Here is a 27,220-nt window from a genome sequence, read left to right on the forward strand (position 1 = left end):
CACTGTACAATACCATATAATACTGTACTGTCTGGATCTGAAACAATAGTTAAACAAAAAGTGTTCACCATTTGATATCAATGATATCAAATGTACAAGATATCAAAGAGATATCCTAGTCAAATATGATACAAAATACAATATTAAGTTATTCAATATGCAAATAGCATTATACATTACTTAATTAACTGTAAGTTAATAACTGTATCCTTATCCTATGAATCCAGAACAATACAAACATTACAACCATAAACTTTATAATACTTTACATCAAAATAATAAGATTAAAGATTAAAATATCAAATAGTGATGATGTCTTGTGGTGTAGTGGTCTGTACCTTTAAATAAATGTTAATTAACAAGTCCAGAATAGGCTTAAATAATATTTTACAATATGATGTTTACAACAACAATATTATACAACAGTTACATACCTTGTTTGTAAAACAAGTACCCTGACAAAACCCTGACAAAACACTCAACTCCACTCCACTGTCAACTGTCACACTGTGAATAATTACTGTGCTGTAATGTTAAATTAGTCATATTCATGCAAGATGTTAATAAGAAGTAAAATGGCAGTTGTAGACCAGCAATTACAATGCTTTTTCGCGAGTGTCAAAACCGACAATTGAAACGCGAAGAAATAACAATATACAACATCAACAGCCGAACAATCCACAATGTCATACAACCAGTACAAAGTACAAACCTTATACCAACCTCAATCCTATATCCAACCTATCAAATTTATATCAAAACCGTACAAATTTTAATTTAATCAACACACGACCATTTACAACAACTCACCTCTGAAGTTAAACATGGCGGCTTCTCCCGCAATGCTATACCATGTGACCACAAGCCATTGAAACGCAAGTTCCGATTGGACGAGACAAAACGAAAGAGCCAATCAACAATAAGGAAAGCCCGAGGGAAATATTGATTACAGTTCACCTTTACGAACTTTAAAGACCCACCACGTTGGATTCAATAAATGATTTAAAGACCCATCATGTTTTAAAAAATGATAAATAATGAAAAGTTAAGAATTTAATAACTTGTTAAAATTCACATCTGCTACACACACACACACACACACACACACACACACACACACACACACACACACGCCCACAAACTTGAGAAATAAGAATAGAATCATTTCATTGTAAACTCGTTCCATCAACTCCATAGTATTTTAGTGACCATTCCTGTTGTCTTTCTTTTTCTTTCTCTCAAATCTGTCTCTTATTTCCTACCATCCCAACAATTTCAACAATTAACTAACGTTTCCATTTCTTTATTTTTCTTTAAATTTTTTTTTAAAACATGCTTAAAAGTTCTATTATTTTTCTTGAAAAGTTTAAACGTGCTAATCTGTGCATTTATCACTTACGTGTATTTATGCTATAGAACTATAGGGTTTTCTTTCACATTTTTATGTCAATATTCTATTATTAAGGTCGTTTCGATTAGGAAAACCAGAGTGTAAATTGCTAACTTTCCTGTATATGTAAAGAAGCAAGTTTATAGTGAAAATGTTATGTATATTTAACTCAAAAATGCATATAATTGTTACCATTTTACATACTGTTTGAGATAGTGATTACGGAAAGAGTTTTTAAAAAAGCTTTCAAGCTTACTACTCAATCCGTACTATTTATTACTTGTCAATTATCATGTAAATGTAATACTTATAAATAAAATATTGTTTAAACTAATCATTTCTATGGCATAAAATGACAAAATCTACTTGTTTCATATACTAGTAGAGTAAATTATCTTACATTGTGCTCTTAATTCAATCTATTAAAGCAAAGCAAATTTGAATAAGTCGATGCAAAGTTCTTGTATATAAGTCCTTAAAGTGTTTTGTTTTAACTTTTATTGATATATATGTATTGTTTGCATGAAAATTATCATTTGAAATCTGCATAACATATATGCAATGTAATTATTCAATAATTCAAATGTTCCAAAATACGGAGATTTAATTGTTTTAGTTTTTAGTTTAATTGTTATGCAGTGGTTTAAACTAATGACATGTTTAAACTGAAATATTATTCGATGCATTTATGTTTACTGAACAGCTGTTAAATGTCGTCGTATTGTGAAGGAAGTTATACCTGTATTCAATGAATACGGAATTTTAACGCATCTTCCGGGGTCATCGCAAAACTCATCTCTTCTTCTTTCTTTTCAAAATTGTCTTTTTACAAATTCGGAAATATCTTGAAAGAGTGCACATTATGTTAATAACTCCTTCCTTTCTCTGATAGCACAAAAACAAGACCATACTATTCTTACCTTAATGCGAATCTAATACTTCGGTAAAATACTTAATCTGGAATAAGTATTATGTTGGGGTTTCCATGGGCATTAAATACAGAATTACCTATATATATATATATGAGAAGAATATATATGCACACTTACCACCACATCGATATGCCAGTCCAATTACGCCACAGCGCCTAGCAGAACAGTCATGAAAGCATAGCTACTGCTCATCCACCATCACAAAAATGATGGTTTCAGAACAGCTTTATCACGGGGGAGGAAGTGTTACACGAAGGATGGAGTTCTTATGATAACTTGTTCAGGAGTTCTTGTGATAACTGTCACGGATTTCGTCGGAAAACATCTGTATATACCACAAAAATACTCGTTAAAAATGATTATTTTCATCATTCCAAAATGAGTTTTAGGTGTTAAATTAAACTTAAATGATTAAGCTTGCCTTATATCTTGTATTATGTGTCAAAAACTAATTCACAGGCTCTTGCTTAAATCTGGTAGTTTTGAGTAAAATTTCCAAATTATTTGCCAATTCACAAGTTTTGACCTGTTTATTTCTGGTCTTCATCCTTGCCATACATAATTACCTAATGATAATGCAAAATTGCAAACATAAAACACCTATTAACAGATTTATACCTGATTTTTCAAATGTCCCGGAATTCTTGTGATAACTCTGAAGATGTCACAGTGTTCTTATGATAAGTTTTGTTATTGCCAGTGTGTTTTTTGCGCTAAATCACGGCACGTTTTGGCGTGTTTTATTATTCAATGAGATTGTAAATCATTATGAAATGTAGTACGCTCATCCTTTGCGCAAAAAATAGGATATATAATAATGGTTTTGAGTGAATTTTAGTTCAAGAGATATTATTTCTTACCCCCGTTTCTTTTTCATAGCATTTTTTTGTTGTTTGACGCAGATTTCGTAGACTGGAAAAAGGATTTATGTACTGGTTTCCTAGCAGTTTCCGGCCCCTAGCAGTTGTCTTGCCCTTTACCATTTTCATCCAGGCATACAGTATATGTTTTCTCAGTTAAGCATCTATGTTACTGCATCAATCAGAGAAACATTTGTTTTCTATGTAAATTATCAGTTATAATAGTACAGCGATAAATATGTTTCAAAGTTTTGTCTGTTGTTTTAAGTTACATTAGAGAACACGGACACTTACAAACAACACCTGGGGAATTCTAGTTTGAATGCCCATGGTTATATACTTATTTATTATGGTATAAAATGATACAAATTACTTAGCCCTTAGGTAAGGGAAGCATTCCTATATATTGTCTGCTTAAGAAAGGTGGTTGCTTAAAAAATGTGAAACTGAAAACAACGTGTACGTTTTGAGACATTTTTGTTTAGTGGTTTCAAAATTGGGTGGTTCCAATATTCCTACATGAATAATGTTGAATCACTCTTAGGATATGTTGCCTGCTTTTTAACTTTGTCTTTTGACGTCTTATCTGTGATATGCAGGCTTCATAACCTCTGATCCCCTTTCAAAATTCCATTTTATTTAGTTCCGCCCATTGTTTTCTCGTTTAGGGCACAAGCTTTTTATTACTTGGGGGCCATACGCCGCTTTTCATGAAATGGCACTACTGTGTCACATTGAAGGTTCCATGATAACCGCCGTATGAACACATCTGCGGATGCTTCTAAATTCAAAATTTCACCATTTTCGTGTTTAAATGTTGAATTCTGCTTAAGCCGGTGCTAGTGGGCGTGGACGGTAGTTTGCACTTAACATTACCGTCCATGTACAGGCTCAATCAAACCGAGCCTGCAACAATTTCAATTTTGACGTGTTGGGCTTTCTTTAGGGATTCTTATTTTCTCTATTTTAAGCCATTATACTGCTGAATATCAGTAGCCGCTGGTTCAATTTTTACTGTAGACGATAGCCTATCACATATTTATCCTTTGCAGACAGTTAAGACCAAAGTTTTATCCACATTTTTGTGCAAAGGATGAGCGTACTGCATTTCATGATGATTTACAGTCTCATTGAATTTATAAAACAAGCCAAAACGTGCCGTGATTTAGCGCAAGAAACACACTGGCAATAACTATTAACAAAAGTTATCATAAGAACTCTGTGACACTTCAGAGTTATCACAAGAACTCCGGGACATTTGAAAAATCAGGTATAAATCTGTTAGCCGGTGCTTTATGTTTGCAATTTTGCATTATCATTAGGTAATTATGTATGGCAAGGATGAAGACCAGAAATAAACAGGTCAAAACTTGTGAATTGGCAAGTAATTTGGAAATTTTACTCAAAACTACCAGATTTGAAGCAAGAGGCGATGAAAAACAGCCTGTGAATTAGTTTTTGACACATAATACAAGATGTAAGACAAGCTTAATCATTAAAGTTTAATTTAACACCTAAAACTCATTTTGGAATTATAAAAATAACCATTTTTAACGAGTGTTTTTGTAATATATACAGATGTTTTCCGACGAACTCCGTGACAGTTATCACAAGAGCTCCTAAACATGTTATCATAAGAACTCCATCCTTCGTGTAACACTTCCTCCCCCGTGTTTATATACAGTCACAAACTGCACTACACATTGAAACAGGCTCAATATTTGCATATATAGAGTTTGTTCTCTGTTATCATGTCTCACAAATCAACGATGACATTTTTATTGTCTTCTTCACTGATTGGGACCAGAGAACTATAAATCTATTTCCGAAAGTCAACTGGATCCAGTAAGATCAAGTAGATCCGTAGGATACAATGAATTTCAATGCACCGTAATCAATTTAACGTATATGTATAACAATTCCTTCCAAATCACGAACCCTGTTTAAAATGAAATGCAGCAACTGTTTATTTAGCACAACAATGCAGTGTTTGGCAGGATTTTTCAACAAAATAAAAACGGCATATTCAAAATGGTTTGATAACGATTAACTGGATTGATAACGTCAGAAATACAAAATGTAAAGAAGCTATTGAAGTATCAGATCTGAAGAAAATGTCACTACATCTAAAAACACAAAAACTGTTACAGAACAAAACCTTTTACAAGACTATGTGTGACAATAAAAGAAAACAGTTTTATGCAAAAGAATTAAATGATCTATGACTCAACCAAATTAAGAGACTGAAAAAGTAGGTAATTAAAAAGTTTATAATTATAACGGAAGATAAAGTCTGAGTAGCTATAAATCATCTATAATAAAGGAAATCAACCGGGTCATATTATATTAGTCTTATGGTAAAGATAGTGTAGTACATGTACATTGTATTAGTCAGATTGTTCAAAGGTTTATTTTTTCAGGGAAATCAATTATTGTCACATTATATATAAAGGAGACATAAACAATGTTGAAAATTATTATAATTTTATTTTTATTAACATATTGAACTTATTTGCAAAAATGTATAAAAATCTCAGAATGTCGATCAAATTTTAAGTTAGATATTTTACAATAGATAATGCTTTTGTCCTAAAATCAGTCACTGACCGTATTCTTAAAAGAAAACAAAGTTGCAAATTATATGTCTCAACAAATTTTTCATACAATTAATAGATAGTTGTAATAGTTTTTATCAAAAGAAAATGGCATCAAAGGTAACTTATATAAAACCTTCCAAAGTATGTGCATATCTGTTAAGGCATATGCAAGATGTAAAAGTACAAGAAGTGGATATGTTAATAATATAATTGATCTTAAGCAAGGTTGTTGGACAAGTCCGATTTTTTTATAGATGAATCGTAACGTTATATGTCCAAAAACGGCATCATAGTGATACAATAACACCCAGATAGTTCTTCAGTTATTTATGTTGCCAGGTCAAAGGTCAAGGTCATACTAAAAGGTCATTGAAAACGCTTGTCCGTAGCAAAACTTCTATACGCATAGAGAGATTTCAATATAACTTGGCAAAAATGTTCACCATTTAAAGGCTAAATATTGCGTATTATAATGCAGGTCATTGCAACCAAAATCCAGATCACACGGAGAAGAAGTCATAATTTGTGTACAGGTACGATTCAGTAATCATTTATTGATGGATTGTAACACAAATGATAACTATCATGACTACAAGTGTGACATGTGTAACTTATGTTAATATTTACAAGGTCAATGTCAAAATAAAATATTCAGATATTATCCAGATATTGCCTAGAGCATATCCACTATTTCATGCCTATCAATAATGCTCTGTCAAAAGCTTTTGTGACGGGCGTGTATGTGCAAATGGGTTGGGATGTAGAAAAAAAGGTTTTATTACACTGTATAGGATCGTAGATGTTTCTAAAATGATGTGTAAGTTATTAAGAAATCGTAAGTTAAAGACAATTTACATAGTGCTTCTACTGTACCTTCTGTTGTAAAGTTCAATATTATCATGTCAACAAATAGTGCAGAAAGCATAAAATCAGTTGGTATGTAAAAATCACTTGCTGTGTTTAGGAAGTATGTTTTAATGATGTGATGTAGTATTAAATAGTTTATACCATATTTGAATTTGATGTTATTAGTTACAACAAATATGAATATGTACATAAATAAACATATGACTTTTATAAATCAAGACTTATTAAGGTGTTCATAAAATATGCTTGAACTTTCAGTTTCAGCACTCATACTTTTGTGGAAATGTATGTAGCCATTATTTTGGCTACAAATATGCAATATGCAATTTACAAAAGGTTAAGACTGAATAATTTCAGTGCCTTCAACATTGTATAAAAATTGTTTGTGTTAACATTGAAAAGTTTTAAGGGCTTTGAATTTAAAATGAAAAAAAATTAATTTGTGCAAACAAATTTGGAACTAAATATTATAACACCTGAAATTTTGGCTGCATTCCGCATGATGGTGGCATGATGACACATTTCTAGTTGATAATCAAACACCCTCATACCAATCGGAATGATCGGCTATTATGACCGACAAAAAGGCCCGATAAGTTGCAATTGCCCTTTCACAAAATCTGATTTCATTCCAATAATAAATAAAACATCAGTTTTATTAATGGTTTAAGTATAAAGAGAAGAGGAACAATATGTTGAGTAACTGTTTATTCACAGTAAAACATCATATTTGAACCAAACTTGCTTAGCAATATTGTCAAGGAACTGCTATGATTATTAAATAAGCAAGTATTGTTTGGCAATATTGACCTGAGACTCATTAATTTTCGGGATGTGTTTCGTTAGTTTACGTAAATTATTATGATTAATACTAAAGATTTTATTGATAGTTTAGATCTCGAATTTAATCAATTAATATTGCTCGATGGCCTAGTGGTAAGTATGACGAAGTTGTGACCTAGTAGGCCAAGTTTGAATCTTTGAAAATCTTTTTTGTAGTTTTCATAAAATTATTTTTTATTAATTCTTTTAACTATATGAAACTTAAGTTGATAAATCGTGTGTTTCATTTCTAGCATTTTTTCATTTCATAAGTTTGAATAATTTTGTAAGGCGGGTGATATGCTTGTAATTCTACTTGTATTTCACCTTATACATTTACCGTTATATCAGACATCGAAATCTGTATTATATATTTCAGAATCTGATAATTACCGCCAAATAATTAACGGTCAACCTCAGCAAAACTATTGAACGTTGGCAAAAAGGGCGAACTATAACCCTTTACCAAGAAAAAATGAAAAAGGTTTTGAAAATTTATTATTTAATGTGTAAATTATGAGTATACAGACCTTTCTAATGATATAAAATATGAAACTGATTAATGAAAGATAACTTTGTAATTATTTATGCAAAATTACTATGATTTGCATCTTATCAGCCGCCATACATTTGCCAACTATTTACAAGTTACATGTATGTCTCATCAGAAAACTGTTACTATTATTACAATAACATACAACGTGTAGTCACGTGATTCTTACAAAAGAACAGGGAGAATTTGTTTATAATTAGATAAAATAATGAAATGTAATAGGTCTCATAAGATATAAGAAACCAAATAATTTGAAAGTGTCATTTCAAATATCATTCATGATCTATCTATCATAAAATAGCAACGTTTGACACTTAGAAAAAAGAAAAAGTATCCCTAAATTCAATGACTGGTCCATAGAGATACATTATAAATTCAATTTTTGAAAATTGTAAATTGCTTTTTAAGATGTCAATATTTGTATATTTCATTTCATTAAGCAACGTTATCTTATGTGTGAATTTTTAAGATTATGAAAAATAATTGTGGTCCTTAATTGTTCAATAACTGATTTGTTTTTACATTCAGATTTTAAGGCCTTCTCCTACCATAGATATAATATTAAACTGTTACAAATATGGTTTCTACCGGCGACTAATAACAATTATTTTAATCAAAGCGCTGAAAGTGCTGTATGCGGTAAGCCCGAGAATTGTAAAGCATAGGTAGTCAGACTATTTTCCGCCTTTTGACACCGAAGGAATTTCAATTAACTGTTAAACCTACCGCCTGTCACGCCATTTTACATACAATTGATACTGAGAGGTATGTAACCTGTTTACTCTACTTGAAACTCAACTGACAAGAATAGCCCTTCGTCTGCTACTTCGGAAACTGTTTATCGGTTATTCAAATTCCATGAGAAATTCAGCACAATTCAAATGCTATGAGAAATTCAGTGTCATTCAAATTCCATGTGAAATTCAGTGTGCTTCATATTCCATGAGAAATTCAGTACAATTCAAATTCTATGTGGGATTCGGTGTGCTTCATATTTCATGTGAAATTCAGTGCATTTCAGATTCCATGTATTATTCAGTGTAAATCAAATTCCATGTAAATTCAACACAATTTTAATCAATGTACAATTCTATTATTTAATATCAAATTTGTATTTATACCATGAGAAATTCGGTATGTTGCAAATCCATCCATCTCTGAATATATGAATACTGAACAAGGTTTAAAATGTAATTTATTGGGTTATATAATATGGAAAAGACGGCAATCCAAAAATAAATTTACAGACTTACAACTATCAAAACTTAAAAAAGGCCTGCATGAAATACATTTAACAGCCACAGCAAACAGTACAAGAGCCATGTCAACATGGCCATCCCCCGCCAAATGTGTTTGCTCATTGGAAGAATGTATATGTGTTGTAGAGCAGAATAATTCCATTTTAAGAGGTCTTTTGGTAATGAAAACTGATGACTGAAGTGATAACAGATTTGAAACCTATGTGAATACTGATGGCTGAAATACCTGAAAAAATAATGCAGGGTAGGTTATCATTCTTGTGTGCGGCATCCCTCCTCAGTAAAATCTATCCACCTATGAAGTTTCAAGTTGATACCTCAAATACTTTTTGAGATGAAATAGTATAAAAAAGAACAAAGGGCAATAACTAAAAAAATATATAGGGAAGAGTTATCATTCTTGTGCACAGCATTCCTCCTGAATAAGATCTATCCACCTATGACATTTCATGTTGACATCTCAAACACTTTTGAGTTATGCTCAACTCGGGTGAAAAGTTAAGTATGAAAAATAATAAAGGGAAAAAAATCAAAAATTATAAAAGGTAGAGTTATCATTCTTCTGCACTGCACACCTCCTGAGTGAGATCCATGCACCTATGAAGTTTCATGTTGATATCTCAAAGGCTTTTTGAGTTATGCTCTAGACAAAAATTAATTATGAAAAATAACAAAGGTCAATAACTCAAAAATTATGCAGGGTAGAGTTATCATTCTGACTTGTGCACTGCACTCCTCCTCAATGAGACCCATCCACCTATGAAGTTTCAAGTTGATACCTCAAATACTTTTTGAGATAAGCTCCGGACAAAATAGTATGAAAAAGAACAAATGGCAATAACTCAAAAGTTATATAGCAAAGAGTTATCATTCTGGCACACAGCATTTCTCCTAAATAAGATCTATTTATCTATGACATTTCATGTTGACATCTCAAAAACATTTTGAGTTAAGCTCTACTCAGGTGAAAAATTAAGTATGAAAAATAACAAAGGGCAATAACTCAAAAAATATGAAAGGTAGACTTAACATTCTTGTGCACTGCATACCTCCTGAGTGAGATCTATGCACCTATGAAGTTTCATGTTGATATCTCAAAGACTTTTTGAGTTATGCTCTGGACCAAAATTAATTTTGAAAAATACCAAAGGGCAATTACTCAAAAAATATGCAGATAGAGTTATCATTCTTATGCACTGCACTCCTTCTCAATGAGGTCTGTCCATCTATGAAGTTTCAAGTTGATACCTCAAATACTTTTTGAAATATACTACGACAAAAATGTCGGACGGAAGGACGGACGGAAGGTCGGACGGACGGATGGAGACTATTTCTATATCCCCCGCCGCCTTTTCGGCGGGGGATAAAAATGCAATCTACTATAAATGTGAATATACAATACAATATCAAAACATCATTCATGTAAACAAGCCAAGCAAAAGTAGTTAACGATGAAATTGATAAACTGAAAAAAGTAAAATCACGCCTTATTCCTGGAAAAATGCACGCTTGCAAAAATAATGTATGCAGATGTAACGTTTTAAGGCACACACATATTGTCGGTGAAAAGCTAGCTCACCACTGAGAGTGGTTTATGCCCTTATATATTTGATACTTTCCTGTACCTTTAGTTTTTGCATATTGTAATGCTCATTATGAGTATTATGACGTTCCACTACGGAAGACCGAATTCACGATTTCACGACTTCATTATTTCATTTATTCAGGTTTTAAAGAGAAATCGTGAAATTATGAAATCGCGAATTCATGAATTCACGAATTCACGATTTCATTTTTTAAAGTTAAATCGTGAAATAATGAAATCGTGAATTCATGAATTATACACGATTTCATTTTTTCATTTATTCAGGATTTTTATTAGAAATTGTGAAACTATAAATCGCAAATTCATGAATTCGCGATTTTATTATTTCACAGTTTCACGATTTCATTATTTCTTTTATTCAGTTTTTTTAAGAGAAATCGTGAAATTATGAATTCACGAATTCACGATTTCAAAATTCAATTTTTCACTTTAAATGTAATGGAATATTAAAATCCTGAAATCATGAATTCGTGACCGTGAAATTTCACCACCGGTCTTTCGTATTCTACCAACGTCGTTTCAAAGATATATTCATGCGCGATACTGCTAAACATTCAATTATCACTTCTTCACGACAAATCCTTAATGAACATTTGTAAAATAAAGTAAAATACATTGACATATATTTATTTGTATAAGTTAAGCCTAAAACAAAATAACACTTGCACTTTGTACGACCTAATCACACGAAACCACGATTGTTCACAATTTCCACGCAGTAATTCTTCGGCGTAGACTGTACCTATAAAAGGGAGTAGTTTGGATTGTTCCGGAATTCAGCGAAGTAACATCGGGTGTACTTATACAAGCATATGTTAATATTTTCAAAAATGTTTATTCTCACAATCTCATTCGAGTAATCAAAATCACATAAAATTACATTATGATATAATGGCCCAGCACATGAAAAATCTTCGAATCATTGTTAATTGTTTGTTTCATTTTGAGAACTATTTGTACTGCGCAGCAGCAAATAAGCGTTAGTTCTTTGGCTGTTTTCCTCAAAATTTGATCAGTCTCTCCAGATGTTGTTATAACTAAAGCGGCTTACCGCAAAAAAACGAACTTGACATGATGTCAAGGCAACAATAAAATTCTTCGTATACATGTAATTATAAGTCTGCATTCAATTTGTTGAAAAGCTGCATATCATGTTTTTGGGTTTTTCTAACATCGTGTATCTGACGGTTTATTGTCACAACCAGAGAGATTGCTGTTTTCCTGCTTATCATCTGTATCAGGGACTTTACTGCAAAAAAGGAGATTGGTAATCGTTATCGTTATCCTCAGAATAATCGCAAAATAATAATAATTTTAATGATTGAAAATGTTTATTTGCTAACATCACTAATATACCATAATATTCATTCAATGATCAATTTTGTTATCACGAGTTTCTGTTCACTTTAAGAAGCAATCTATAAACGAAAGATTTAAATTTTTCATCATACTGATATATAATACTTATTACCGTACCTTGTATTTGGATTGACATCATTACTGTCTTGTATATCGTATATATTTTCTCCTAAGTAAGTCGAATTATCAAAATCTTTTCCTTAAAAAGATGGATAAAATAATAATAATTACATTCATGGAATTTATAGATAAATAATCAATTTGTTCCTAGAAATGTATCAATTCGTTCAATTGTAAAATTGTTTGTTTCAGTTGTATTTTAATTGCATAAAATTATTTGTTTAAAGACCCGTTAAGTCTCAGAAATGATGTCATTTTTTTCACAAAAGCTTTAAACTTTTAATATCTTGCTACAGTTTACAAAACTAAATACTGATTCGTCCTATAGATGTATTATCTTTGCTTATTTTCCTTTGTTGGTAACTGGTTTACATACAGTGAAAAAGTATTTTGTAAGGTCGCGACAATACTACTTTGTTTACATGTTGCCACCTTTATGACATATTACTGCACATTTAGCGCTATTTTCTTAGGCCTGTAGGCTGTTAACATGTAGCATCCACTAAATCGATTTTTAATCATTATCAAACACATGTTTGACGTTTCTAAAGAATTTCATCTACATGGATTTCTGAGGCATAAAGAGTCTTAAACATTAATCCTTACACACTTTAATCTTTGTAGGCTCGGCAAGTATTTGTGGTAAATAAATTACACGAAAAAATAAATATGCTAGGCAAAAAAGGTGACGCAATAAAACCTTTCCTGAATGTAATTACATTTCGGCTTGTAATTAAGAGAATCTACGAGATATCCATAAGACTTTAAGAAATGGTAACTAAGCTGTAAAATGCTAATCAGTGGATGGGAAAATATTTAAACGCAAGCTCAAAGTCAAAGTGGTTGCACATCAGATCAAAACTTTCTAAGTAGCGTTTGTATCATTGCTTAGTTTAATAAAATCGTATTATTGACACATATAAGTTCTATGATAAAACACAACGAACGTTTCGTGAAATAAGAGAAAGTAGATTTTATAGTTAAGCTGTAGCAGTTATTTTGAATTAACCGCCACGGTTTTATTACTTTTGCCACTGGTTTATTACTGTACTATTTATGTAAAGCGGTTGGTAATATACTCAATATACATGTTCTTTAGCAAGCTTAAATACATATTTAAACAGTATTCTTAATGCACTAAAATCTTTGTAGGCTCGCCAAGTATTTGTGGTGACAATTTATATGAAAAAAAAACAAAAAAACAAATATGTTAAGCAAAAAGGCTGACTCAATGAAAACGAGCAGAAATGAAGTTATATTTCGGCTTGTTATTAACATAATGTACGAGAATTGAAGTCTTTCAACAATGGATACAAAACTGTTACATTCAAATCAGCGGATACAAAAAAACTTCAGGCAAGTTCAAAGCTGCATATTATCTTTTTTGTGTGTCTTTCTAACCTTGTGTTTCTGACGGTTTATTGTCATTTTCCGAGTGATTGCTGTTTTCCTGCTTCCCGTGTGTATCACCAACTTCATCAGGTACCTTACTGCAAAAATAGAGATTAATAATCGTTATCGTTATCAACAAAATGGTCGCAAAATAATATCATTGAAAATGTTTATATGCTTACATCATTAACCTACCATGATATATATTTAAATTTGAATGATCATAGTTACTGTTAACTTTAAAGAGCAATCAATAAACGAAAGATTGAAACTTTTTATCATACTGATACTGATATAACACATATTACTGTACCTTGTATTTGGATTGACATCATTACTGTCTTGTATATCGTTATTTTCTTCTAAGAAAGACGCATTGTCAAAATCATTTCCTTCAAAAGATGGAGAAAATATTAATAATTACGGTCATGGAATTAATACATAAATATTCAATTTGTTCAAAGAAATGTATCAGTTCCTTAAGAAGATGGAGAAAATAATAATAACTACGGTCATCGAATTGAAAGATAAATATTTAATTTATTAATTAGTTCAATAGCACAGTTGTTCGTTTCAGTTGTATTTAAATTGCAATAAATTATTTGTTTAAAGACCCGTTAACAAAAACTTTAAACTTTTGATATTTGCTTCCGTTTACAAAAAAAATATCAATTCGTCCTAAAGATGTATTACCTATGCTTCTTTCCTTCGTTAATAATTGGGTTACTTATAGTGAATAAGTATTTGGTAAGGACGTCCAAATACTTCTTTGATTACATGTTGCTACATCAATCACATACTACTGCCCATTTAACGCTATTTTCTGATACTGGTTAACATCTAAGATACGCTTAATCAATTATTTGAACATTATTAAACACATCTTTGGCATTTCTAAAGAATTTCATATAAAATATTTTTGAGACATAATGTGTCTTTAAACAATATTCTTTAAGCACTATAATTTTTGTAGGCCTGGCAAGATTTTGTAATGAATAAATTATACGAAAAAAAAATCATGTTAGGCAAAAAAGGTGACGCAATAAAAACGAGCAGGAATGGAATTACATTTCAGCTTGTAATTAACAGAATTTACGAGAAATTCATTAGACTTTTAACAATGCGCTGTTACATGCTAATCAACGGTTGAAGATAATTTCACGCCAGTTCAAATTCGCAATTGTTGCACATCAGATAAGTATTATATAAGTAGCGTGTTCATCATGGTTTCGATTGATTTTTGTTGAAACATATATATATTATATATATATATATATATATATTTGTTAAAATTCAGCGAACATTTCTTGGAATAAGAGTTAAAATAGATATAAACAGAATCCCTAAAGAAAGCCCAACACGGCGAAATTGAAAATGTTGCAGGCTCGGTTTAATTGAGCCTGTTCATGGACGGTACTGGAAAGTGCAAGTTACCGTCCACGCCCATTGGCACCGGCTTAAGCAGAATTCAACATTAAACATGAACTGGTACAATTTGGAATTTTGAAACATCCGCAGATGTGTTATATGGCGGTCATCATGGAACCTTCAATGTGACAAGTAAGTGCCATTCCATGAAAAGCGGCATATGGTCCCCAAGTAAACAAATGCATGTGCCCTAAACGAGAAAACAATGGGCGGAACTTAATAAAATGGAATTTTGAAAGGGGATCAGAGGTTATGAAGTCTGCATATCACAGATAATACGTCAAAAGACAAATTTAAAAAGCAGGCCACATATCCTAAGGGTGATTATACAGTATTCAAGTAGGAATACTGGAACCACCCAAGTTGAAAAAGGTCAAATAGAAGAAACTAGAAATACCACATAACATGAATACACAACAATTATGTTGATAGTTAAGTTGTAGTAGTTATTTTGAATTAAACGTGGCGCTTTTATTTTCCTTTCACTGGTATATTAATGAAATACTTATGTAAAGCGATAATGTACCCGAATTACTCTAACAAGCTAAATTCATATTAATATTTTTAAATGTTATTCTCTGGTTTATATTATTTACTGCAAATAATAATAATCAGTAAAGAACGAACTTGAAATGAAGACATAGATGCAAAAACATTCTTCATGTATCATAATTAGTTTCCATTCAGTTTGTCGAAAAGCTGCATATTATGTTTTTGTGTGTCTTTCTAACCTTGTGTTTCTGACGGTTTATTGTCACTTTCCGATTGATTGCCGTTTTCCTGCTTCCCGTGTGTATCACCAACTTGATCAGGTACCTTACTGCAAAAATAGAGATTAATAATCGTTATCATAATCAACAGAATGATCGCAAAATAATATCATTGAAAATGTTTATTTGCTTCCATCACTAACGTACCATAATATTAATTTAAATTTCATTGATCATTTCTGTTACCATTAGTTTCTGTTAACTTTAAAGAGCAATCAATAAACGAAAGATTTAAACTTTTTATCATACTGATACTGATATAACACATATTACTGTACCTTGTATTTGGATTGACATCATTACTGTCTTGTATATCGTTATTTTCTTCTAAGAAAGACGCATTGTCAAAATCATTTCCTTCAAAAGATGGAGAAAATAATAATAATTACGGTCATGGAATTAATACATAAATATTCAATTTGTTCAAAGAAATGTATCAGTTCCTTAAGAAGATGGAGAAAAAAATAATAACTACGGTCATGGAATTGATAGATAGATATCAAATTCATCAATTCGTTCAATAGTATCAATTGTTCGTTTGAGATGTTTTTAAATTGCACACAATTATTTGTTTAAAGACCCGTTAAGCCTAAAAATTCCTCTAATTTTTATTTCACAAAAACTTTAAACTTTTGATAATTTGCTACCATTTACGAAAAAAAAAGATACTGATTCGTCCAATAGATGTCTTATCTTGGCTTCTTTTCCTTCGTTAATAATTGGTTTACTTATGGTGAATAAGTATTTTGTAAGGACGTTCAAATACTTCTTTGATTACATGTTGCTACATTAATCACATACTACTGCCCATTTAGCGCTATTTTCTGATACTGGTAAACATCTAAGATACTTTAAATCCATTATTTGAACATAATTAAACACATCTTTGACATTTCTAAAGAGTTTCATACAAATGACTTTTTGAGGCTAATGTGTTTTTAAACATTATTCTTTGCGCTCTATAATCTTTGTAGTTTCGCATGTATTTGGAATGAATAAATTGTAAGGAAAAAAAACATGTAAGGCATAAAAGGTGAGGCAATATAAACGAGCAGGAATCGAATTACATTTCGGCTTGTAATTAACACAATCTACGAGAAATCCATAAGCCATTTAACAATGCCCTGTTACATGCTTCTAATCGGGTGGAAAATAATTTCACGCCAGTTCAAATTCGCAATTGTTGCACATCAGATAAGTATCATATAAGTAGCGTGTTCATCATGGCTTAGTTTGATTAAATCGTATATTTGTTACAACACAGCGAACGTTTCTTGGAATAAGAGTAAGTAGATTTGATAGTTAAGCTGTAGTAGTTATTTTGAATTAAACGTCGCGCTTTTATTTTCCTTTCACTGGTATATTACTGAAATACTTATGTAAAGCGGTAATGTGCCCGAATAACTTTAACAAGCTTAAATTCATATTTATATTTTTAAATGTTATTCTCTGTTGTTTTTTTATTATTTGCTGCAAATAATAATAATCAGTAAAAAACGAACTTGAAATGAAGACTAAGATGCAATGAAATTCTTCATGTATCATTATTAGTTTCCATTCAATTTGTCGAAAAGCTGCATATTATGTTTTTGTGTGTCTTTCTAACCTTGTGTTTCTGACGGTTTATTGTCATTTTCCGAGTGATTGCTGTTTTCCTGCTTCCCGTGTGTATCATCAACTTGATCAGGTACCTTACTGCAAAAATAGAGATTAATAATCGTTATCGTTATCAACAGAGTGATCGCAAAATTTATTTCTTTGCTTCCATCACCTACCTCTGGACGGATATTCAGATATGAAATCTCGGGACGGATATTTAGATATGAACCACATATGACATATATTATAAATATTGGTAAATTTACCTTTTGTTGTCTTCCTTTTCTTTAAAACCTAGAAAAGAATAAATTACAATCAATGAAAGTTACAAAGTTACATTAGTATATTCTATTAAAATGACACTCAAAAGTTTATTAACGTTCATATTTTTTTTAAAAAAATGCCTTTAGAATAAAAAACAAACAAAATATCTGCACAAAATAATTCTGTAGCTTAAACCTTAAACGAGAGTTTTTACTCTTAATTATATATAAAGTGTACGTCTGAAAGCAACAGCATAGAAGAAAAATTTATCAGAAATGTTTAAGTTACAAGCTATTATTTGTTTCCCGTATATTTTGATACTATATTGTTTTTTTTTTTTCTCTTTTAGTCAGAATAAATCTACAGTAATTACTATGTATTACACAGTGATTGATACTCAGGTGGCAATGACGTAACAATCTCATCTGAATCCCTCTTGTCTTTATAAATCTTTTTACGGCCTACAACAAAGCACAGAAATTCTTGCAACAACATTTAAAATATATGTTTAGCGTTAAAGATATCTTAATCTTAGACTATTAAATTTTAGACTATTAAGCTAATACATGTATATTAATGAGCATACAGTGATCGAATTTCCATAATACACATGTAATGCAAATATCATTCTTATTGCATAGAGTAACAAATGTTATACATTTCATTGCATGATGTCCAACAATGCGTTTACAATCATTAGTGTCATATAAATGTTATTACAAAAAGAGGAAACAATTCAAAACTTACAGCAAAAGATACAAATCACACATCCTAAAACGAAAAGTAGGAGACCAAAAACTGCAGCAATAACAATAGGATAAATGTTATCGTCAGTGTTATCAGGTGTGCTCATTCTGTGATCATTTACTAAAATGAATTGTTTTAAACTAAATAAACACAATGTTTAAACACATAGCTATTATAGGCAAAGCAAAACAGAAGCATTTATGTTTAATATTTTAAACTTAAATAAAGTTATTATCTTTAACTGGGAATAACTTAATTTGAGTGTTATATATAAAACGCCACAATCAGTTCATAAAAAAAAAAGAAAATCATTTGACTTAGACTTCAGTGGTCATAAACTCATTACACTAACTGTGTCTGTATAAATGTTTGTAAAAATATACTGCACTGATAAATCTCAAGTTTGTGATATACATAGTATATAAATTATCAAAACAAAACTGTTGGCAGTCTATTATGTTTTGTTATCATTATCTGTTATCTTATTTCATCTAAAAGAACGATAGATTTAAAACGTAATTGTTTACAATAATTTAAATAATCATCATTTTTATATCAACTTAAACCGCTAAGATAGTTTTAAAGTGACAGTATGCCCATCCAATGGTATAACTGAGTGAACAAGTGAATGTCAAAATTACTTTTCATTTTACCATAATTCCTTTCAATATAAAAAAATTATTTCACATTAACAATAAACGACGCATGGATTCAAATGGAATTTTCGTAAATACCCGCTAGAATTTATCTGCAACGTTCATTTCGTTAAAAGAGTGGGGCAGTCTTTTTATATTATAGGCAGATTTAAATTTTACCCTAAACATTTTCCAATATGAACAGTTGGTCAATCACCATTTTAACAGTCAATCTTTTGAAATATATAGTCAGTTCAGCTTAACTTGACTATGAAAATATGAGCATAATGTCACTTTAACAGAAAATGTTTATTTCGGATAGAACACCATCTTGACTTTGTCTTTTTCACTGATTGGGTAGTTGTGCCAATGTTTGTTTTTGACATAACACAAGTTGATGTATCACTCACATATCAATTTTACTACGAAAAAATATATGGATATATGGGAATGTACGAAAACCCGTATATCATTTATATACCGGAAAAAAACCCGGTAAATTAAAAAAAAATCATTCGTATATTATTTAAATTCGTATCATTCTAATGCAAACGGTGATCCGTATAAAAGTTTTATACTGAACTTTTGTTGAACGCTACTCGTATTTTACTAAAATACGGAAATTTTATAACAAGTCCGCGTATTACTAATATAATTATGTATGATTGCTAATGCGGATTTTATATACGAATAGAATACATTTTGTTTGTCTTAAAATAAAAAGTCTGATCAGATTAAGATGAAAGAGTAAGGCTCTTTAAAAATGTTATATTTTACGGGTTTATAACCATGGCAAATCATTTGAAATGCTTGTTTCGCTTTTTCTCCATATACGTTCTGTTTAACGCCCGCAGACATTCATTTACACGATATCAGCATATTTTATGTTTGAAGTACACTTCTTTGAATTTAACAGTTTATTGTAAACTCAGAACCAAATAAGGAACAACTGCGATTGAAAGAAATGTTTTTAAACTGTGTTTATGGTGACTTTTTAAAAGTTAAGCAAAAATATGTTTATTTACTGGATTCAAGCGACATTCAACTGCTCTGATCAAACGCCCACTGAGCTATCGTTTCAAACATATCTGTTGCATACCGTTTAGATGATTAATTAAATTTTAACTTTGACGCTTGCATTTTAATTCAAAAATATTTCGCGTTATGATTTGTCACATGCTTAATGCTTTAATGCTTAGAAGTGAAGTTCTGGATATTGTCCTTGAAATAAAAACCATAATAGTCACAGTATATATTTAAAGTGTGAGTTATAATTAATCATAGTTTTGCAGAAAAAATATGTAAATATACATAAAAGTGTGTTGTCGCATTTTGTTCTTTGCGTCTAAGCTTTCGAATGAAATACAATTGCTGCACTAATTTTTTAAACGGTTACGTCAAAATGATGACTTAAAGATTTAATTCCTTTAATTTGCACATCGACAGCGTAGCTATTGAAAGACTTACGTCAATTTCTCTAATCTAATTTCAATTTCTGTTTCTTATGCTTCATTGAAATTATTAATCATTCTTGTTTTATTTTCTTTTTTTTTCTTCTTCTTTTACCCTTTGTTTTCTTTTTTATCAAACAAAGTCATTAAGATGTCTATATTTCCAAAGCATGTTTTATTGTGATTATTTACAATTTTTTTATTTTTATTTTCTGTTTGTTTGCTTTATATTTTCCAGCAAACATAAAAGTAGATTATTTGGCGCAGAGCGATCCTTGCGTACCAGGGTTGGTGTAATTGTAATCAGTAATCGTAATCGATTGTAATCAAATATTTTTTTCAAGTATTTTATAATCGAAGTCATTTTCGATAACATGTAATAAAATTGTGCCATAAATTGATAAACTTTAAACAAAACACAACAATAAGTGTTTACACGTATGTATAACATAAATGAAAAACATATTAAATGACATCATTCATTGTCAATGCATTTAATCGAATGAAATCATTATGTAAATTTATCATATTTTTTTGCCAAACTTGTCGAAAGTATTTCATTACACAACTCTATAGTGTTATCAAATATTAATCAATTACATAAAATGTAAACATGTAATTGATTAATGATCGATTACATGTGACTGTAGTTTTGTGATTCTAAAGTTGCGAGTCTTTCTATGCTTTCATACAATTTTGTTATTGTTTATAGAATAAAGTGAAGTATATCGCCAAATCAATGTTCTTGCTCAGGAAAATAGGATGTGATATAAGTTGTCATTTAATATAATTTTTTTCCGAAAGAAATAAATAATATTTTTTGACAATTTTCATAAACGAATCTGTCAAATAACAATATTGTCAGATTCTTTGCATCACATGAACATGAATCCCCATTATTTTTCATGATAACAGGTGCTTGACGAGATTAAGAAATACCTTAATACTACACGTGTGAAATAAATAAATGCGAAACGTCTTTAATACCAAGAAATTCTTGTGATAAAATTTAATTTCTTACATTGGTATAATCATAGATGAACTATTTCCTATAAATCGTGTTCAGAATATTCCGTATCATCTCGTCCCCTAGTCTCGAATGTTAGCCCGTCTCCATTTTAGTCAAACTCGTCCTGTGGTCAACGCCGTCCCATAGTCAACACGTCCCCTAACTTAATTCCACAGTAAAACTTATCAAACTATAATTACCTACTTCTCTATGAAGGAAATATCTTAAAGAAACTGTCTCCATATCTAATTCATGTTTATTTTTGCATATTACCTCAAACATAATCAGGCCTGTTTGTAAAAGCTCGACATATAAATTCATAACTATAACCTTCAAAATTATCAAATAGATAAAACTTACTTCGATTCATTCAATCTACCGATAACCAAACATGGTATGTTTAAGTTATGGTAAGAGTCGTAACAGTCTGATTATTACACGTCCCTCCACATACAAAAAAAAATGTGATCATCAGCAAGAAATGAAATTATCCAAACATTTGTATTGAAACCTTTCAAAAGTCATATTTTGGAAATACCTTTTCGTTTCTTGAATTTAAAAAAAATACATCTGTCAACACTTGTTTATTGTTTGTAACAGTTATCAAATATTTTTACTTTCATTTAAACATTTGTAAAATTCCAAGTAAATTAATCTAAATCGAATTTAGCACTTTAACCGAGCGTAAACTTTAAAAATTGCGGACATTCTGTCACTTTGGATTGCTTGATTAACCAATTACGCCTGGATGCGCGGATAAAATTGTTTAACGGCCTTGCATAATTTTTTACCGATAAACCTTCCTTGATACATTTATTCGACCAAACAAGAACAGCAACCTTTCTAATATATATTAAATTGACTTAGCTAAAATACATTATACTTAAATAAACCGATTTGTACAACTATAGAGTTATCAAATCATTATTGCACAAACATACTATTTTTCAATATGTCGATCATGTATTGAACGTAAAAGATTAAGTCAGCGCATGCAGCACTAAAATAACTTAAATAATCGATCTTTAGACAATAAGTATATATCAAGAAGGTTAACATAGATGTACCAACTGAATATTTAATAAACATGCATCGAGTAATTACCCTTAACTTCATATTTTCAAGAAAAAAAAGCATTAAATAAAAAATGCTTTCATTATAAGAAATAACATTATAATACATTTAATTTGTATTTAAAACTAATACTTAATATTATATATAATTTATATCATACCTTGTACCATATACGCATGCTTAGAAGTTAGAGTAATATCATCCAAAGGATACTCTTTATGATGTATTTTCACTTGAAACAGAACTTTTTGAGCCTCCTTTCCCCCTGCTTCAGTGTGGTTAAAACCAATTGTTAAAGATGCAAGTGCATCGCCGGCACACTGATTACATGAAGAGTTATTAGACTCGAAAACGAACCTTCCTTTGTCAATGTCATACTTCCTTTCAGACCCGTCCTTTAAATATAATCACACAAAATGTTGTAAATGTGATACGAAAATATTATGAACTTATTTATGTCACTTATTTACATATAATCTCGTTAACCACTTCATGATAGAATAGTTTATAGAAGTGTCGATTTCCACTGATTGCGCGCTTTTTGTATATTTTAACTCTCAGAAGAGCAATATAAGAATAACGTACTTTGACAAGAAATAAAAATAACTTACACTGACAATGTACCAGGTGTAATTTATCTTCGAATACTGAAAAACACATGCTGTGGTAAACGTTATTGTGCCGTTTGAGTGGTTAGAATTCGGTTCATTCAGTGAGACTGGTGTCGTTGAATCAAACTCTAAAAATATAAATGAAACACCATCCGAGTTAACAAGTTTCCATTTAAAGTAAATTGTACATGCTAATTCACACAAAAGTGTAAAATATTTAACAAAAAAAAGTAGAAATGCAAACAATACTCATAAACTAAGAATGTGTCTATAGGACACATGTGTCTCTAGTCAAAGTGTTGCATTAATAAATGTTTCATATGACATGCAAAAGTAACATTATGACTCAGTTATACTGTTAATTATTCAAGTATTTATACAGGCAATGTGTCAACCATCTATTAGTCATGCACAATCTACACACCAATTATGAAAACCTCAGATCAAAGTTTGCAAAAGTTATTGATCTAACTTTAAGTGGTCTATGACACTGTTACCAACACCTTTGATCTAAGAATCCTAAAATATGGTATTCCGCTGGCCATGACTAAAACCAAATCATAGTCTCTATAAATAGTCGGGTAGGCTTTTAGCTGCTATCAATGTCATGATGACCTTGTTTTTCCTTATGACATGAAGCTCAGTGATTTCTTCTTCTAAAGAAGATCAATGTCAACATTTAAAGACTGTAATTTTCTGCCATTAGTGAAACAAGCTTTATGTATTTCAGCCCAATGACAAACATTCAGATGTTATCTTAGGACTCTCCGCAAAAGTGTTCATTAGTTATTGATCATCTCTCACTCTCCCTTTAAATGGAAAAATACAACGGTGACATTTACCTTTGACATGTTGACCTCAAATCTAATTTCATAAACAGGCAATGAGCAATGTCCCTACAAAGGTATATGATTCATAGCTTATTCCTTTTCAGGGTAGCTTACCTGAAGGTGATGGTCTTGCCGATATCTGAATAGTGCTATCGCTTATGTCCCTGCATGAAAAATATAGGCAATCGCTATACCTATAGTTGATTATAGTCATCCGATAGGATGCTGAGTCAATAGAAAACATAAAGCCATTTATCGTTGGAAAACACTGCTGAAATGATTGAAAGCAGTTCACAAGTTTTGTACCGTTTGGATGAAACCAGGATATACCGTTTCCAACATATTGACACACGCATGTTACGTTTGCAGGTAATAATGGGTTAACAGTGCCACATGTCAGTTCAATATTGCCTGAAATTGTAAAAACAACTGATAAAAATATCAACAAATCTATAAAACAGAATGCACAACACATGGCTTATAATTGTCATAAAACAATACTAGTTGATCGAAAAAAAAAACACATTGTAAATGAATAACTTAGGAGGTATCTCTAAACAAAAAAGATAAATATTAATGCAACAAATGAATCAAACATTATATATAATAAAAAGATTTAATTTGCCGTTTTTTATCAGCTCAATTGAAATTTTGTAATTGAAATAAGCAATGGCTAATTTCGATTCATTGAAATTGATAACTTGATAAAGAATTGTTAACAACAAACACATTGACTGTTTACTTACCGTAAAATCCATGAATTATATGTAAGAAACACAGCAAGGACGGGCCTAATTTCATCCTTAGCCTAAGATAGAAAAAAGGCCAAAAACAGTTTGATAATCTAAACTAAGATAAAAGAGATATGATTTGTATTATGTTGTGTCAATCAATAAATAAGATAGATGCAAAGTAACAAAAGTTGTAAGGTTATAAGTTTATGGTATTACAGTATCCGCGGATATCTAAACACATGCACATTTAATGAAACTGCCATTTTATAAACATGTATTTTTCAAAATCATTGAATGGAATAAATAAATAAATTGCAATAATAATACATTTCTTCTGATATGGAAAGGTCAATAGATATATCCGTGTTCAATATGTCACATTATCATGTTAAAAGATGAAATTCTAATTCATATTCAATTCTAGTTCAGTCAGTGCGAGTGACGGGGACAGCAGCTTGCATTTACCACTAACGTCCACGAAAACGTGATAACTCAATTTGTACGTAGAATAAGGGATCATTATTCATAATGTAAGTCCATGGGAAAATCCATTCGTGAGTCTGACCCTCTATGAAAAATACCAACAAAAAAAAATAAAATAAACACAGGAACCTCCGTATAGGAGAGTGAATTCACTCGATTACGAAAGAATAAAATGACTCGGAATGCACTATCACATGAGCACTTACATTAATTAACCAAACAAAAGCATATTTCAGAGAAGATTGGTAAAGTAAAGACAATTAAGCGTCCGAGTAAATATGATTGATTAAAAAAATCATGAGAAGTGAATTTTTTTTTAAAGTTTTGCATAATCATATTTTTGCGCTTAAAGCAATTCTTACATCTAAAAATTGCGCCGAAATTTAAGGGTTTTTTCCGCTATGTATGACTTAATTCTAATGGCCATATTTTTTGAGTCAAACTCAGACAGAAAAACTGGAAACCAAGCCCCGGTTAAAATTTGGATATATATATTTTGTGTTTTTGGTTGTTTTCTATTGCTTCCCCAATAAAACCCAAAAGTGCTAAGTAGTAATCCGCTGAAATGTTGTTTGTTATTGTTGTGGTTGTTATGTATGTATGTGTGTGTGTGTGTGTGTGTGTGTGTGTGTGTGTGTGTGTGTGTGTGTGTGTGTGTGTGTGTGCGTGTGTTGGTGCGTGTGTGTGTGTGTGTTGGTGTGGGTGTTGGTGCGTGCGTGCGTGTGTGTGTGTGCGCGCGCGCGCGCGTGTTCCTGATGCATGGGGGTATGTGTGTGTGGGGGGTATGTGTGTGTGTTTTTTTTTAATATTTATTTTTTTCATATTGCAAAAGTATTTGTATTGTCAGTTTGAAGTTTTAAACAAGCAGATGTTACATCATTTCCTGCTTGTCTAATGATATCAACAAGGACATTAATGTCTGTTATTCAAAGAAATTTTTATATATTTCGATGTATGGTTACGATCTAAGTTCTATTTGCATGACTGCTGCTTTTAAAAAATCTTTTTGTTTTAAGAAAACCCATTACAACCAGTTCCATAATGTGTTAATTTTGAGACGTAACAGTAACAACCTATATTCTTATTAAGCCTCACTCACACTGATAATTTCACCGTAATATGAATATATTAGGTGTTGCAACAACATCATGCACACATGCAAGGCGATGTTAGATAATTATACCATGTGCTACAATACCAAATGTTCGTAAACATTCCCACTCTTTATTAAATTGCCGTCGCTGACGTCCGGTGACATCAGGTTGGCTTAATTAGTTTAAGTTGCAGAACATTACGTATTGAATAAACTAATATCCTAAAATCGTGTATCGAACTTGCATGCTTCCTTTTAAACAGAGATATCTATAGCGGTATGACACTTTCTGTTTCGTGGCATTCGGCTTCAAACCCGACAAAACAGCTCTTGAATATGTTCAAGGTTCTTCTCCCTGGAAGAAACTGGCCAGTTTTCTACTATCTGGCCGGTCTCGTATCACTTTCCTTAACATTCCATGCATTTTATAAAAGATAAATAAGCTTTATAACAAAGAAATAATATACAAACTTTCGTGACGACATTCCATCCAGATTTTGATCAACACCCTATATATTGTTCTGTAGTAGACATCCTAATGAAGGAAGTTTGTATTTTTCTTAATGTCTACATGTCCAACAGCACATTTGTAGTTTGTTTCAGATAACCAGGGTAAAACCTTATTGCACGTTGGACGCGCCTAACCGCCTCCGTGGTCGAGGGGTTAGAGTCGATGACTTCTAATCCAGTTACCTCTCTGGCGCGGTTTCGATCCCTGGGAGATGCTTTGGTAGT

At 31.1% G+C, this 27,220-nt stretch overlaps 1 protein-coding gene across 1 annotated transcript; it reads right to left on the reverse strand.

The window, feature by feature from the left end:
• Window positions 1-434: 434 nt before the first annotated feature.
• Window positions 435-27,220, reverse strand: LOC132738041 (uncharacterized; the record flags this gene model as incomplete). The annotated part of the gene is made up of 15 exons (XM_060725463.1): window positions 26,957-27,220; window positions 24,922-24,983; window positions 24,290-24,586; window positions 23,346-23,473; window positions 22,895-23,129; window positions 18,566-18,685; window positions 18,202-18,279; window positions 17,821-17,848; window positions 17,562-17,650; window positions 16,234-16,312; window positions 15,917-16,005; window positions 14,071-14,149; window positions 13,767-13,855; window positions 12,363-12,444; window positions 435-525 (listed from the first exon to the last, which is right to left on the reverse strand). Coding segments are annotated over exons 1-15 (1,560 nt in total), but the record flags the coding sequence as incomplete, so codon positions are not given.

The sequence above is a fragment of the Ruditapes philippinarum genome, unplaced genomic scaffold (assembly GCF_026571515.1).
Source record: "Ruditapes philippinarum isolate M1 unplaced genomic scaffold, ASM2657151v2 ctg4937_1_1_1_1, whole genome shotgun sequence".
NCBI classification, from domain to species: domain Eukaryota; kingdom Metazoa; phylum Mollusca; class Bivalvia; order Venerida; family Veneridae; genus Ruditapes; species Ruditapes philippinarum.